The following is a 13,850-nucleotide window of genomic DNA, read 5'->3' as shown; positions in this document are numbered from 1 at the left end:
AAATAACGAGCCTATAACAGCTCTCTTAGATTCAGGCAGTGTTTGTTCCATTATTTCGGCTGATTGGTATTCTAAATTGAAATCTGTTTGTAAACTCCCTGACTATGTCTCTTCTCCTGTTCAATACGTTTCGGCTAATTCATCTCCATTAGAAATTCTAGGTTCCTTACTGGTCAAAATTCGTGTTTTTAAGTTTACATGGAAAGTTAAATTGTTTGTGGCCAAGCAATTGTCTTGCCCCATTATATTGGGAGCTGACTTTATTTCTCACACTGGTCTTGTGCTCGATCTCCGGTCTAGGTCGTGCACATTCAAATTTGCTTCTAGTTGTAAAATCCCACTATTAAAGTGTAATTCTGTATCATGTTCATCTATTTCGCCTACCCAGGATGAGATGTTGTTAGACCTTAGACATCTACCTGAGGAGCAGGCTGATAGTATTCGCAAACTGTGTCAGTCGTTTCCCGAGGTGTTCTCTGATACTCTTGGTGTTACTGACCTTATTGAATACAAAATTGAGGTTACGGATTCGATTCCTGTCCGTTTTCCACCGTATAGGCTATCTCCACCTAAAATGAAGGCTCTGAAAGAAATCATCGATCAGATGTTGAAGGATGGTATTATTAGGCCCTCTAAGTCAGCGTATTCTTCGCCTATTTTTCTAGTCCCGAAACCCCAAGGAGGCTTCAGGCCTGTCATTGATTACAGGGCTCTCAATCGGAAGGTGGTGTTGCAATCTGTGCCCCTTCCCGACCTTCATTCTTGCTTTTCATGGTTTCGAAAGGCCAAGTTCTTCACTATCTTGGACTTGAATCAGGCCTATAATCAAATTCCCCTTGCCGAGGAGTCTAAACATCTTACAGCGTTTGCCACGGACTGGAATTTATACGAATACAACCGCGTGCCTTTCGGGCTCCCCACGGGGGCAGCTGTGCTCACTAGGCTACTAGATAGGGTCTTCTCCGACATCAAATTTGAGTACTTATATCACTACTTGGATGATGTCGTCGTATTTTCCGAGACTTTTGAAGAACATCTAGATCATCTGCGAGAAGTTCTGAATCGCCTTCGTAAGGCTGGGTTAACTGTTAAGTTGTCCAAGGTCGCCTTTGCTAAGCCCTCAATGTCATTCCTAGGGCATATTGTGTCACCCGATGGTGTAGCAGTCGATCATTCTAGAACACAGGCCATCCGTGATTTTAAACCTCCCAAGGACATTAAAGGCATCGCCAGGTTTATTGGTATGGTGAATTTCTTCAGAAAGTTCATTCCTAACTTTGCTAATAGAGCGGCGCCCTTAAACCTTCTTCGTAGGAAAGGCATCAAATTCGAGTGGGGACCTTCTCAACAAGCCGCTTTCGAAGATCTTAAATTAGCTCTCTGTAATGCCCCTGTACTTGCTATGCCTGATTTCTCGAAGAAATTCATCGTCCAAACGGACGCGTCGTCGTCAGCTGTAGCTGCAGTCCTTCTTCAAGAGACTGAACTAGGGAGGCGTCCCATCGCCTATGCATCTAGGACTCTATCGGTTCAAGAAGCCAAGTATTCCATCTATGAGCTCGAAGGGTTGGCAGTCTTATTCGCCTTAGAAAAGTTCCGTCTCTATCTGGAACATGTCAAATTCGACCTGGAGACAGATAATCAAGCCTTAAGCTGGGTCTTAGGTAGGCCGCGTCGTACTGGTCGTATAGCCCGTTGGGCCATCCGTATTTCTGCTTTCCAATTTGATGTACGACATATCAGAGGTACCGAAAATGTTGTTGCTGATGGACTCAGCCGTATGTTTCATAACGACGTCGAAACCCACGAACCGGTCGATAGTTCATCACCTTCCGAGTCCATACTATCTGGTGTTAATGCCATCTTAACAGATGCTCCCATGCTTTTTAGGGATATTGAGAAATACCAACGTGAAGATCCGACGCTGGCTCCTATAATGGAAACCCTTTCTTCTGGGGAACATGCTGTCCCTTATGTTCTGAGGAATGGTGTTCTATGTTGCCCTTCGAGGCATGATAAGTTGATGAAAGTTGTTGTTCCAGCGGTTCTTGTACCTATGATCTTCAAGTATTATCATGAGACCCCATTAGGAGGGCATCTGGGGATCTTTAAAACTCGTGAAAAGATTCGTGAAATGTTCATCTGGAAAGGTATGGACGGTGAAATCCGTGAACTTGTAAAAGCTTGTAAATCTTGTTTGATCAGTAAACCCACCATGTCCACTAAAGTAGGCCTTTTGTCTTCTCATCAAGCATCGCGCCCCATGGAACGCCTGTATATCGACTATGTGGGACCCTTCCCCCAGTCAAAGGGTAATGCCAACAAGTTCATCTTTGTGTGTGTAGATGGTTTTACAAGATTTTCCTGGTTATTTCCGACTAAGCTGGCTACCGCTCAGTCCACCATTACTTGCCTAGATTCTATTTTTGCTTCTTTTGGTCCGTGCCAATACATTGTATCTGATAATGCTAAAGCTTTTACATCAAATCTGTTTCGTAAATTCTGTTTTGACTTGTCCATCTCTCATGTAACTACATCTGCTTATTACCCTCAACCATCTCTGGCTGAACGGGTTAACCGTAATCTCAGGTCCGCACTTATTGCCTATCATCATGAAGATCATTCTAGGTGGGACACGTCCCTGCATTGGATAGCTTTTGCTTTGAATTCGGCGGTTCATGAATCTCACAAGTTTACTCCAGCTTCCTTGATGTTCAAGTTTGTTCCCAACTCGCCGCTCTCTAACCTCTGGTCTTTGAATGACATTCTACCCGAGACAATAGATCCGGATAACATTAAAGATCTTTGGAAGAAGGCTAAAGCCAATCTTAAAGTGTCTCATGAAAAGGTTAGGGAAAGGTATGATCGTGGACGGAGACCCACCACTTTGAAGGTAGGTGACCAGGTTATGGTCAAAAATTTTGTTCCCGCGGGCAAGCTTGCCCCCAGATTTCATGGGCCGTGTATCATTCTCGATTTTCTTACGCCGGTTACCTTATTGCTAAGTAATCCAGCCACCGAGAGGATATTTAGAGTTCACCTGTCCCAGGTGAAACCGGTGTAATTTCTGTGTTAACTTGCTTCATATTATTTTGAAAGGATATGAAGGTTATATTTTTTTTTTTTTTTTTTTTTGAGTTTCACTTTTAAGGCATTCTGCCCCTTCTATAGGATTTTGTTTCTTATGTAAGCATGTTTGTGAAACCTGCCCCGACCCATTAAACTGCCATCCTGTCTTTGCCACGGCCATTACCACGCTCCCGTCTCCTGCTTCACCTTACACTGTGGCTTCATAATAGTAAATGCAATGGATATCTACACGCCGCTGGCCCCTCAACCTCTCCACAAGCCTGTACCCTCAAAGAAGATGATAGTCCAACACAATTCTGCCGCCTAGCTTTAATGTTTCAGCGCCCCCGCAGCCGCGCGGCGCCGTGCAGCGACTGGGGAGGGGGATGGGCCCCCTCCTCTCCAGCGAGGACGACATGTGCACGGCGAGCCGGAGCTCTCCCCCCGGCCAAGGCTGATGTGCGGCGCACGTCCTGCTACATGCCCGCAGCCTGTATCTGTTCACCGCGGGCGCGGCGTACTTCAACACCTCTGCTCCCCTCATAGTGCGGGCGAGCGGTATCTCAGGGTACTTGAGGGGTCCGAGCGGCCTCCTTTTGGACGCAAGCTGCAACGGCCGGTCCGGTCATCCAACTTCATCAACATCAACTACATGGACAGTTACTATAAGAGATAACTACATTTGGGAATTTAACCACAATATTTGGTGGACATTGCAAAATTTTCTTCACTTTTAAGTAGTAAAAGTTTATCTTCAGAAATTCAAATTCTACAAACATAAAGACTTTCATTCACCTGCAACAACAACATTTTGAAACTGAATTAAGAAATCTTGTAAATGCTTCTGCTATCTATCTTCGTATCAACATCATTACTTGGACTTTGTTTCAAACTGATTTCATGTGTCACCCCTGGAGGAACTTTTGGGGGGGGAGGTCTGTACCGGGCGGTACACCTCTACTCTGTTTATTTAAAAGTTGCGCCAGTTGAAACTCCTCTTCTGGAGGAAGGTTGAACTTTATCTATTCTATTAATTCTCTACTTTCTCAGAAGATGTCACCACGTGCAAAATTTTGAGTTTTTGAACTGTGTCACTTTTGATGTGTTTTTGTTTCGCTTGAAGTAAGAAGTGTGAACTTTCTCTTCTTGAGGACACTACTGAAGATCAACAATAGTGCGACCTAGTGCGGAGTCAAAGAACTATTTTGTTGGAGAAATTTTTATTTCAAGAGTTTGTTCTTTGTTAAATTTCCTTCTGTCATTGTTTAAGTTGGCTGTATACCCCTCTTTTTCCCCTTAGTTTGGATCTAGCCAATCCCGAATTTCTTTAATTAATTTTCCACCAATAATGTGTTTCTTTTTCCTCTATGTAGGGGTTTCTTTTCCCTAGCCAATAAAGATTTTGTGGGAGGGTGTTTTCTTTCCCCTAACGCCTAGAATCTTCCGCGAGAGGATATAAACTGCTGATTTTGGGGTCTCCGGGCCACTTCTGTTCCATCTTTCAGTGTATTAAGTACATAGCAGGAGGCGGGAAGCGCCTCTTTCTTCTTCAGCCGTTCAACACCAGGTAATGGCCTATTAATAACTTCTTTTCTTGCTAGGTCGGCAGTTTAACACTCGCGGCGGGTTCGAAGCATTTCCATCATGTAACCCTTTCCTAAAATGTAATTACTATTTTCATCTTTTTCTTGTAAAGCTACATATTGGGATAGAGAGTGCTAACCCTCTCGAGCTCCCACTCACATTTGTTTCGAGGTGAACTTATTTTCTCAAACTATTCTTCGTTTATGTAATGTAAAGTGTTCTTCTCTAAGTCACCTCTGTAGTATGGGATTAGCCCTTGCGTTAGTGGCCCAGAGCCAGATTAGGTTTTAAAAAAAAACAAAGTGTATTAGGAGTGCAAGTTCGCCTCCTCTCAAATTGTTATTTTAGAGGTCATGTAATCAACCTTCTTTTTCATTCAATAGACCTCAGTAGGTTGGGTATTTTACCCCTGTGAATACGTCCTTAGAGGACAGCTTGAAGGTAGAGTTTGTGGCCTTTGAGAGGCTTAAATTTTGAGAGCGGATCGCTCTTTTGGAATGGAGTGTCATATGCCTCGTGGAGGCTTTTCTGTGTAATTCGGAGCCAGGGGCTCCTAGGGATGAATGGGGTTTTCTGCCCCTCCGTTAAAACTTGTGTTTGTGGTAAAACTGAGCTGATCGCTGAAGTCAGGGCGTGAAGCCCAAAACCTGTAAATATTGTAACTCCCCTTGTTTTGCTACATTGTACCTGCCATGTCTGTTATTGCTTTGTTTTTGAAAAGAAAATATAACCTAGTTAAATTTTAAATTACTTTTACATTAACTTTGATTCCGTAGTTTGAAACCCATTCACGCCCGCACCTTCTTACGCCTCTACCTACCGCTAAAACACGGTAACACACACTATCAGTTATATTGCACAAACCCCGATATTGCGCAATAATATTGCACGTCTATGGGCAGCTAACAATATATTGCACAATCCATTTTGCGCAATAATATTGCACGTCTATGGGCCCCTTTAGACTGTGTCTGAACTGCGAAGTGCGGGGATTTCCGTGCTGTCGTTGCGCTGTGTAACGAGAGCTAACGGGAGGCAGATAACCTGGGCGCGCCTGGCAGTCAACCGACGAGAGAAATTTACTGTAGAAAGTATATGGAAAAGAAAGGGTAGAAAGCTCGCTGCCTTATGATTAAACTGATTCATATTATGCTATCTCTTACCATACACTGCGTTTCCTGCCACATGGAACAAACAATTTCAGGGTGGTACAAACCAACAGTCATTACCGTATGGGCTCCGTGTGTACACAAGTCAATTTCGAGCTCCGAGATATATATCGATCTATCTGATAGTAGGTTGTATAGGCCTACATTATAAATGATCTCCCTCCGCACTGCTTCCGATAACTGCATCGGGAGATACAGGTAAATGTGAAATTTAATACGTGACAGATTATCGTCAACAACTCTGCAATTGTCCCTTGTGAGAGTAAATAATTTAGAAACCACTCTGACAGGTGAATGCCCTCAGATATTTCGACATGGTCCAGAAAGTAATCAAAATTAATTAATGCATTTAAATTTGTTTCCAAAGAATGATTAGGATTTCTTTAAATGACATAATGACATCTCCTTTTGTTTATAATTCCAGTTTATACCTGGCCACGTGATGGTGAACAGATGCCAGGGTCTGTGTTTCAGCAACAACAGGAAAGCATGTGTTGCATCCAGGTCTGAAGAAGTAAAAATACCCGTAAGTAATGAAACAAATTGAAATGTGTGTTTTAAAGTTAATTATAAGTATAAATACAAGGTCTCTCTTATAAAGTCATTGTCAGACCGAATGCACGGAGTTTGTATTCTGAGCTCCGGCAGCTGCCTCAGCCTCGCGCCTCGCGCGCGGCCGCCCTGCTTGTGTGTATACAATCCTACAAGAAATCTTAACTTATAAAAGATGTTGGAAGTGTCGTCTTTCCTGGGTTATACAGGCATTGTATCTGGTAACCACATTCTGTCTGACGCGAGTGAGTTCTGTCTCTGTAATATTTCTGATTTCATTCGTAGCGTTTTCTTTCAGTTCCTCCAATGTGTGAAGATTTTTTTTTCAATTTACCCCACTAGCAAAAATCATGCACTGTTAGATCTGGAGAACGAGGGGGAAATAGACCAACACTTACCACTCTGACTACAAACACTTCCCAGATTGTAAGAAGGGAATCTTTCATAAAACAGCCCATAAGCTAACAGCGGCTAACACTGTTATCCTAAAGGACCAAGTAATAGAGCGAGTCAACTCAGCTGAGTATCTTGGTATAATATTAGACTCAACACTTTCCTGGAAAAGCCATATTGATTATGTAATCAGCAAAATTACCCCTTTGATAGGAATAATGCACAGATTAAGATACAGTAATTTTTCTCATCAACAATTGAAGTGTATATATTATGCAATGATCCACCCACATCTAACATACGCAAGCTTTATTTGGGGAAGATGTAGGAAAGATTACATTAATAATTTGGAATCCTACAAAAAAGAGCCATAAAAATCATGTATGGATTCCCCTTCCTCAAACCATCACATGAAGTTTTTTCAGAGTCAAATATTCTGCCATTCCATAAACAAATTGCATTTTCATCAGCAGTCTTTATGTATAAGCTAGACAGGAAGTTAACCCATTCTACTGTTAACTTCTCCCATTTTAGTGAAATTCATGGATATGAAACTAGAGGATCATTAAGGATATATCCCTCTCATTCTAATTCAGTAAAGTACGGAGTGAAAGGCATAGAATCATCAATGTTTAGGGAATATAATGTGTTGCCTCCTGTTATAAAGAACTCTAAATCGGTTATATGTTTTAAGAAAAAACTGAAGGAATATTACTCTTTTACAGATATCTTAATATAATCTCTATATAACTTGCTTTAATTAATACAATAATATATATATTGTCCATATTTAGTATATTACAGCCATGCAACATCTGAATATACTTCTGAAAAACTATGATCCTAACATGTTTAAAAAAAAAAAAATGTACTTGTCACTTTCCAGAAAAGCCATTGTATATGAAATGTAATTATTGTGTTGCCTTAAAAAAGTATGTACTGTATTGTCCCTATCACGAGCCAGAGGCTCATGGGACCTTTTGTCACCAATAAATAAATAAATAAATAAATAAATAAATAAATAAATAAATAAATAAATAAATAAATAAATAAATAAAATCTTTTGCTGTATGAGCAGGGACTGAATCTTGTTGAAACCCAACAAGCGATTGTTCTTCTTCCGTTAACTGATGGAAGAACGACGTCAAAATTCCATCTTGGTACCTCTCTTCATTTACTGCCGTCTCGAAAAAAAATAGGCCAGTTATTCGTCATGCACTAACAGCATACAAAATACCAATTTTCCTACCATAATGAGGGACTTCATAAACAGCAGTAGGATTGTCTGCACACCAATAACGAGAGTTCACACGACCATTAAGATGATACCACAACTTTTACATACGAAAATACGGTGGAGATGTTAACAACTGAGATTCAGACTGGCGACTGATGCTTGCCCGTTCGAACACGTGCAGGCTGCTTGCAAGGTCAAGAACTACCCAATGCGCGCGCCTCTCACACTGCAGCCGCCGTAGCCCAGATCACACACACCGTGCGTTCAGTCTGGGGTTATAAGAGAGACCCTGTGTAGCTCCGTTTAGCTGTAAGTAAGGAAAATAATAGTAATCCACCAGCGGTAAAAATCACATAACCACATTTCAGTTGAGAATTGTAGTGTTGATACAGTATATTTAGATAGTACCGTATCTTGCCTGCTATATTCGTGTGTATCTTTGTGTGTGTATCTATTAGAGCATAGTACTAATAATAACCTTTCTAAGAATTTAGCTTTGTTGGTAATCTTTGAGTACAGTAGTTCTTGCAAATTTCAAACTTGCAATTTTCATTTCTTCTTGTGCTTAGTAGTGATATGCGGTACCGGTATTATAATTAGGATACGTCCGAACGTAGTTTCAAATTATTGTAGTGTACTGTAAGTAGTACTTCCGGAGGTGCATATGACCCTGAGGTTCACTCAGCCTACATCAAAAATGAGTACCAGGTTCATTCCTGGGGGTAAAGGCGGCCGGGCGTAGAGCTAACCACTCTACCCCATTACGTGCCGAGGTTAACAATGGTGGAAGCCTTTACCTTCCACTCCTCCAAGGGCCTCCATGGCCTGTACGGAGGTGACTTTTCTTTGCTTTGTTTTTACTGTACAGTAGTATACGAGTAATATCTCATTAGAAATTAGCGTGCTTATTTTGTTATTGTAAAATATTTGTGTAGTATAGTAGAGGTATCCATAGAAACTCTCTTACTAAAATCATGTTGTTGTAATTAGGATAGGCTTAACTGCAGTTTAGAATTGTGTAATTCTTGAGCACTCCTTCCGGTATTCAGAAATTAACGCCAGTTTTTACATGTTAGGGTATTGTAGGATAACAATAGAGTACGACTAAGTAGTATTGTAATGTAGTCGTATATTAATTATCTTATTGTCATGTGATCTTTGAGTACTATCCTAGACAATATTCCCTTGCGTATTTTTTGCACATAAGTTATTTCAATTTTATATTTTATTTTCACTTTTTCAGTAAAGAATGGAGAAGGAGTGCAAGTGTAGGAACTGTGGGTGAGGCGAGGCATTGAGGGGAATGACGCAGGAGTTGGAAAGTTTGAGGGAGATAATTAGGATTCTCACAGAAGACAGGAAGGAAGGTAGGCCTCCCTCAAACAATGTACAGGTTACAGTAGGTGTAAATGAGGCAGGGGAAGGAAAGGGGGGGAAGGAATTGTAGAAGACAGGTGGTCTAACGTTCTAAGGGGAATAGAGATTGCAGGTTAAGGGCTCTATTCAGGATCAGAATTCAGGACAGGTGTCTATGAGAAATTGGCACGAGTCACTCCAGGTAGAACAACAGAGGGAAGATGAGGAACAGGGAATTATTGCCGAGATGTGTGGAAGTAGGAGGAAGGTAAAAGGTAGGAAAGGGAAATGTAGAGTGGATGATAGGAAAAGACAGGTGGAACGGGGTCATGGAAAGGAGAAAAGGGAGGAGGAAGTAGCTTCTGCAGCTCTGAGGAAAGATAGGGCTGACCAGGAGGTGAGGGGATCAAACGAGGTGGGTAGGGTTGAGGATCTGGTCATGGGGGATTCCATCGTTAGACATGTGGGGAAATTATGTGGAGGAAAGGGAACCAGGGTAGAGTGTTATCCAGGAATTAGGTTGAGGCAGTTGAGGGAAGTAGAAGAGAGGGAGGAGAGGAAGGAGAAAGTGGTAGTGTTTCACGTTGGTACCAACAACGTAAGGCAAGCTGGTATAAGTACCAACATAGGTGGGGATGTGTGGGATCTGGTAAATGGAGCACGGGTGTAATTTAAGGAAGTGGAGATTGTTATCAGTGGAATACTGTGTAGGAGGGATACTGACTGGAGGGTGATTGGAGATTTAAATGAGGCTATGGAGTGGGTATGCGGGAAACTGGGAGTGAAATTTCTAGATCCTAATGGGTGGGTAGGAGATAGGGTTCTGTGCTCAGATGGCCTTCACATAAACCGCATTGGTACGTATAAGTTAGGAAATTTGTTTGGAAGGGTAATAGGGAGGTACATTCAGGGAAACGGGGTGGTCTAGGGAGCGGTGATAAGGGTACAGAGACCTGGAAGTCAAGTAGGGATGACATAAAAACGTTAGTGCTGAACTGTAAGAGTATTGTAAGGAAAGGAATAGAATTAAGTAATTTAACAGATATATACTCACCAGATGTTGTAATAGGAGTTGAATCGTGGCTGAGGAATGATGTAATGGATGCAGAAATTTTCTCACGTAACTGTAGTGTGTATCGTAGAGATAGGATAGGAATGGTGGAAGGGCGAGTATTCATTCTGGTGAAAGAAGCTATTTGCAAGCTACGAAAAAGTTAAAGATAACAAACATGAAATTCTAGGTGTAAGGCTCATTTCTAAAGATAATAGGTAACTTGATATCTTTGGAGTGTACAGACTGGGAAAGGGTAGCGTTGACACGGATTCACAATTATTTGATAAGATAATCAGCTATGCGGGAAACGAGATGGAAAGAAATGTGATTGTAGCGGGAGATCTGAATTTAGCAGATGTCAATTGGGAAGGAAATACGAACGACAGGAAGCATGACCAACAATAAGGTAATATGGGAAGGACAGCTGATACAGAAAGTGAAAGTGATGGAACCAACTAGACGGAAAAATATCCTGGATGTGCTGGTAAAACCAGATAAGCTCTATAGAGAAACAGAAGTAATAGATGATATTAGTGGTCATGAAGCTATTTTTGTCGTAGTTAAAAATAAATGTTATAGAAAGGAAGGTCTTAAAAGTAGGACTATTAGGCAGTACCATATGGCTGATAAAGCAGGCATGAGGCAATTTAACAAAAGTAACTATGATCGGTGGAAGACGGTAAATAAAAATGTAAACAGACTCTGGGGTGGGTTTAAAGCAATTGTGGAGGAATATGAAAACAGGTTTGTACCTTTAAAGGTGGTAAGGAATGGTAAATACCCACCTTATTATAATAGAGAAATAAAAAGACTAAGAAGGAAGTACAGACTGGAAAGAAATAGAGTTAGAAATGGCTGTGGAGGTAAGGAGAAATTGAAGGAACATACTAGAAAGTTGAATCTAGGAAAGAAGGCAGATAAGGATAACATGATGGCAAGCATAATTGGCAGTCATACAAATTTTAGTGAAAAGGTATGTATAGGCACTTTAAGACAGAAACAGGTTCCAAGAAGGACATTCCATGAATAATTAATGAGCAAGGGGAGTGTATATGCGAGGATCTTCAAAAGGCAGAAGTATTCAGTCAGCAGTATGTAAATATTGTTGGTTACAAGGATAATGCACAGACAGAGGAGGAGACTAACGCTAAAGAAGTATTACAAATGACATATGACAACAATGACATTTACAATAAGATTCAAAAGTTGAAAACTAGAAAAGCGGCTGGAAATGGTAATATTTCTGGGGATATAATAAAGACAATGGGTACTTAGTACTTATTTGATTATTGTTTGGTTGAAGGAGCTATACCAAATGAATGGTAAGTTGCTATAGCAGCCCCTGTGTATAAAGGAAAGGGTGATAGACATAAAGCTGAAAATTGCAGGCCATTAAGTTTGAGAAGGCATTCTTTTTTATTATAGTAGACATGTTTGCGAAATTAGTAACTGATTCGATAGGAGGCAGTTCGGTTTTAGGAAAGGTTATTCCACTGAAGCTCAACTTGTAGGATTCCGGCAAGATATAGCAGATATCTTGGATTCAGGAGGTCAAATGGACTGTATCACGGTTGACCTCTCTAAAGCATTTGATATGGTGGATCATGGGAGACTATTGCAGTGGCGTATCCTGGAATCTCCACTGAGGCATGCAACTAGTAACCATGCAGTTAACACAATGTATTAAGTAAATTTCAATTCTACTCACCCTAATTATATGTAAGTGAACTCGAGCCAAACAGTTTTACTGTAAGTTCCTGGATTGAACGTGCGTACACAATTCTTGTTTTCTATTTTTAAATTTTCGAGAGTCCGCCTCTGTGGTGTACTGGTTAGTGTGATTAGCTGCCACCCCCGGAGGTCCAGGTTCGATTCCCGGCTCTGCCACGAAATTTGAAAAGTGGTACGAGGGCTGGAACGGGGTTCACTCAGCCTCGGGAGGTCAACTGAGTAGAGGTGGGTTCGATTCCCACCTCAGCCATTCTGGAAGTGGTTTTCCGTGGTTTCCCACTTCTCCAGGCAAATGCCGGGATGGTACCTAACTTCAGGCCACGGCCGCTTCCTTCCCTCTTCCTTGTCTATCCCTTCCAATATTCCCATCCCCCGCAAGGCCCCTGTTCAGCATAGCAGGTGAGGCCGCCTGGGCGAGGTACTGGTCACGCTCCCCAGTTTTGTCCCCGACGCAGAGTCTGAAGCTCCAGGACACTGCCCTTGAGGCGGTACAGGTGGGATCCCTCGCTGAGTCCGAAAAGCCGAGGGAAAAGCCAACCCTGGAGGGTAAGCAGATTAAGAAGGAGAAGAATTTATTTTTATTTTTTTGCTACGGGCTTTACATCGCACCGACACAGATAGGTCTTATGGCGACGATGGGATAGGAAAGGCCTAGGAGTTGGAAGGAAGCGGCCGTGGCCTTAATTAAGGTACAGCCCCAGCATTTGCCTGGTGTGAAAATGGGAAACCACGGAAAACCATCTGCAGGGCTGCCGATAGTGGGATTCGAACCTACTATCTCCCGGATGCAAGCTCACAGCCGCGCGCCTCTACACGCACGGCCAACTCGCCCGGTAAAGAAGAAATATACGAGGGAAGGTAGAGGTCTCCCGGCTTGAACTATTTGAATCTTTTCATCAAACGAACGGCCAGTAAACTGATTTACAATTATATCCGTTTTAGACTCATCCATCGTTAATACCACAATAAGCGCAAAATATACAAAAAGACCGAAAACGACGAATAGCACAGGAACAGCACACACAGAATGAACTCACTAATCAGCAAAACACACAATGAATTAACTCACTAGTTAGCCACAACTGAAGCACTGGAGGAAAGTCACCTCATTGGCATTGGTCAGTTTCGTCACGTTGGGTTCTCGCTGGGGCATAATCTGTGGGTCCCGTTCGCTGTAAACATGTCGACTTTCTCCAAGTTGCTAACAGATGGCAGAGGGTAGCACGGGTATGGGGTGACAAATTCTGACCAAGTTTCAATTGCAGCGACATCGTTCGGAGGGTTTCAGAACTACGTCTGCCACCGAATGCAATTTTAAGATTGAATGCCTTGCATCGTTAACTCCGCCATGCTGTCTCTTTCTTCCTAGAAAGGAGTAGACGGCGAGATTACACCAGCACCACACGTAGTCAAGCAACGGAACTAGTACAGTTGCGCGGACCTTTTGAACTTCTGAGAGATGAAATCGTTAATATTTGACTTAAAACAACCTAAAATCGTACATCAGACAGTTCTTTGTGTTATCATAACGCATGCAGTGAATGCCTTGCATTCAAGGAGAATACGCCCCTGGACTATTGGTAAATTGAGTGCAATTGGACTAGACAAAAGAGTGACTAAATGGGTTGCTATATTTCTAGAAAATAGGTCTCAGAGAACTAGAGTAGGCGAAGCTTTATCTGACCCTGTAATAATTAAGAGGGGA

General features: G+C 41.9%; 1 protein-coding gene across 1 annotated transcript in view; it reads left to right on the top strand.

The window, feature by feature from the left end:
- Positions 1 to 13,850, top strand: part of LOC136872669 (vascular endothelial growth factor A) — a 56,234-nt gene that overhangs the window by 22,010 nt on the left and 20,374 nt on the right. The window contains exon 4 of the mRNA XM_067146481.2: positions 6,247 to 6,348. Within this exon, the coding sequence (XP_067002582.2) occupies positions 6,247 to 6,348 (102 nt within the window). The remainder of the gene's footprint in view (positions 1 to 6,246; positions 6,349 to 13,850) is intronic.

This window comes from Anabrus simplex, chromosome 4 (assembly GCF_040414725.1).
Source record: "Anabrus simplex isolate iqAnaSimp1 chromosome 4, ASM4041472v1, whole genome shotgun sequence".
In the NCBI taxonomy this organism is placed as follows: Eukaryota; Metazoa; Arthropoda; class Insecta; order Orthoptera; family Tettigoniidae; genus Anabrus; species Anabrus simplex.
The sequence above is the reverse complement of the archived record's forward strand: the minus strand, read 5'-3'. Positions and strand labels throughout refer to the sequence as shown.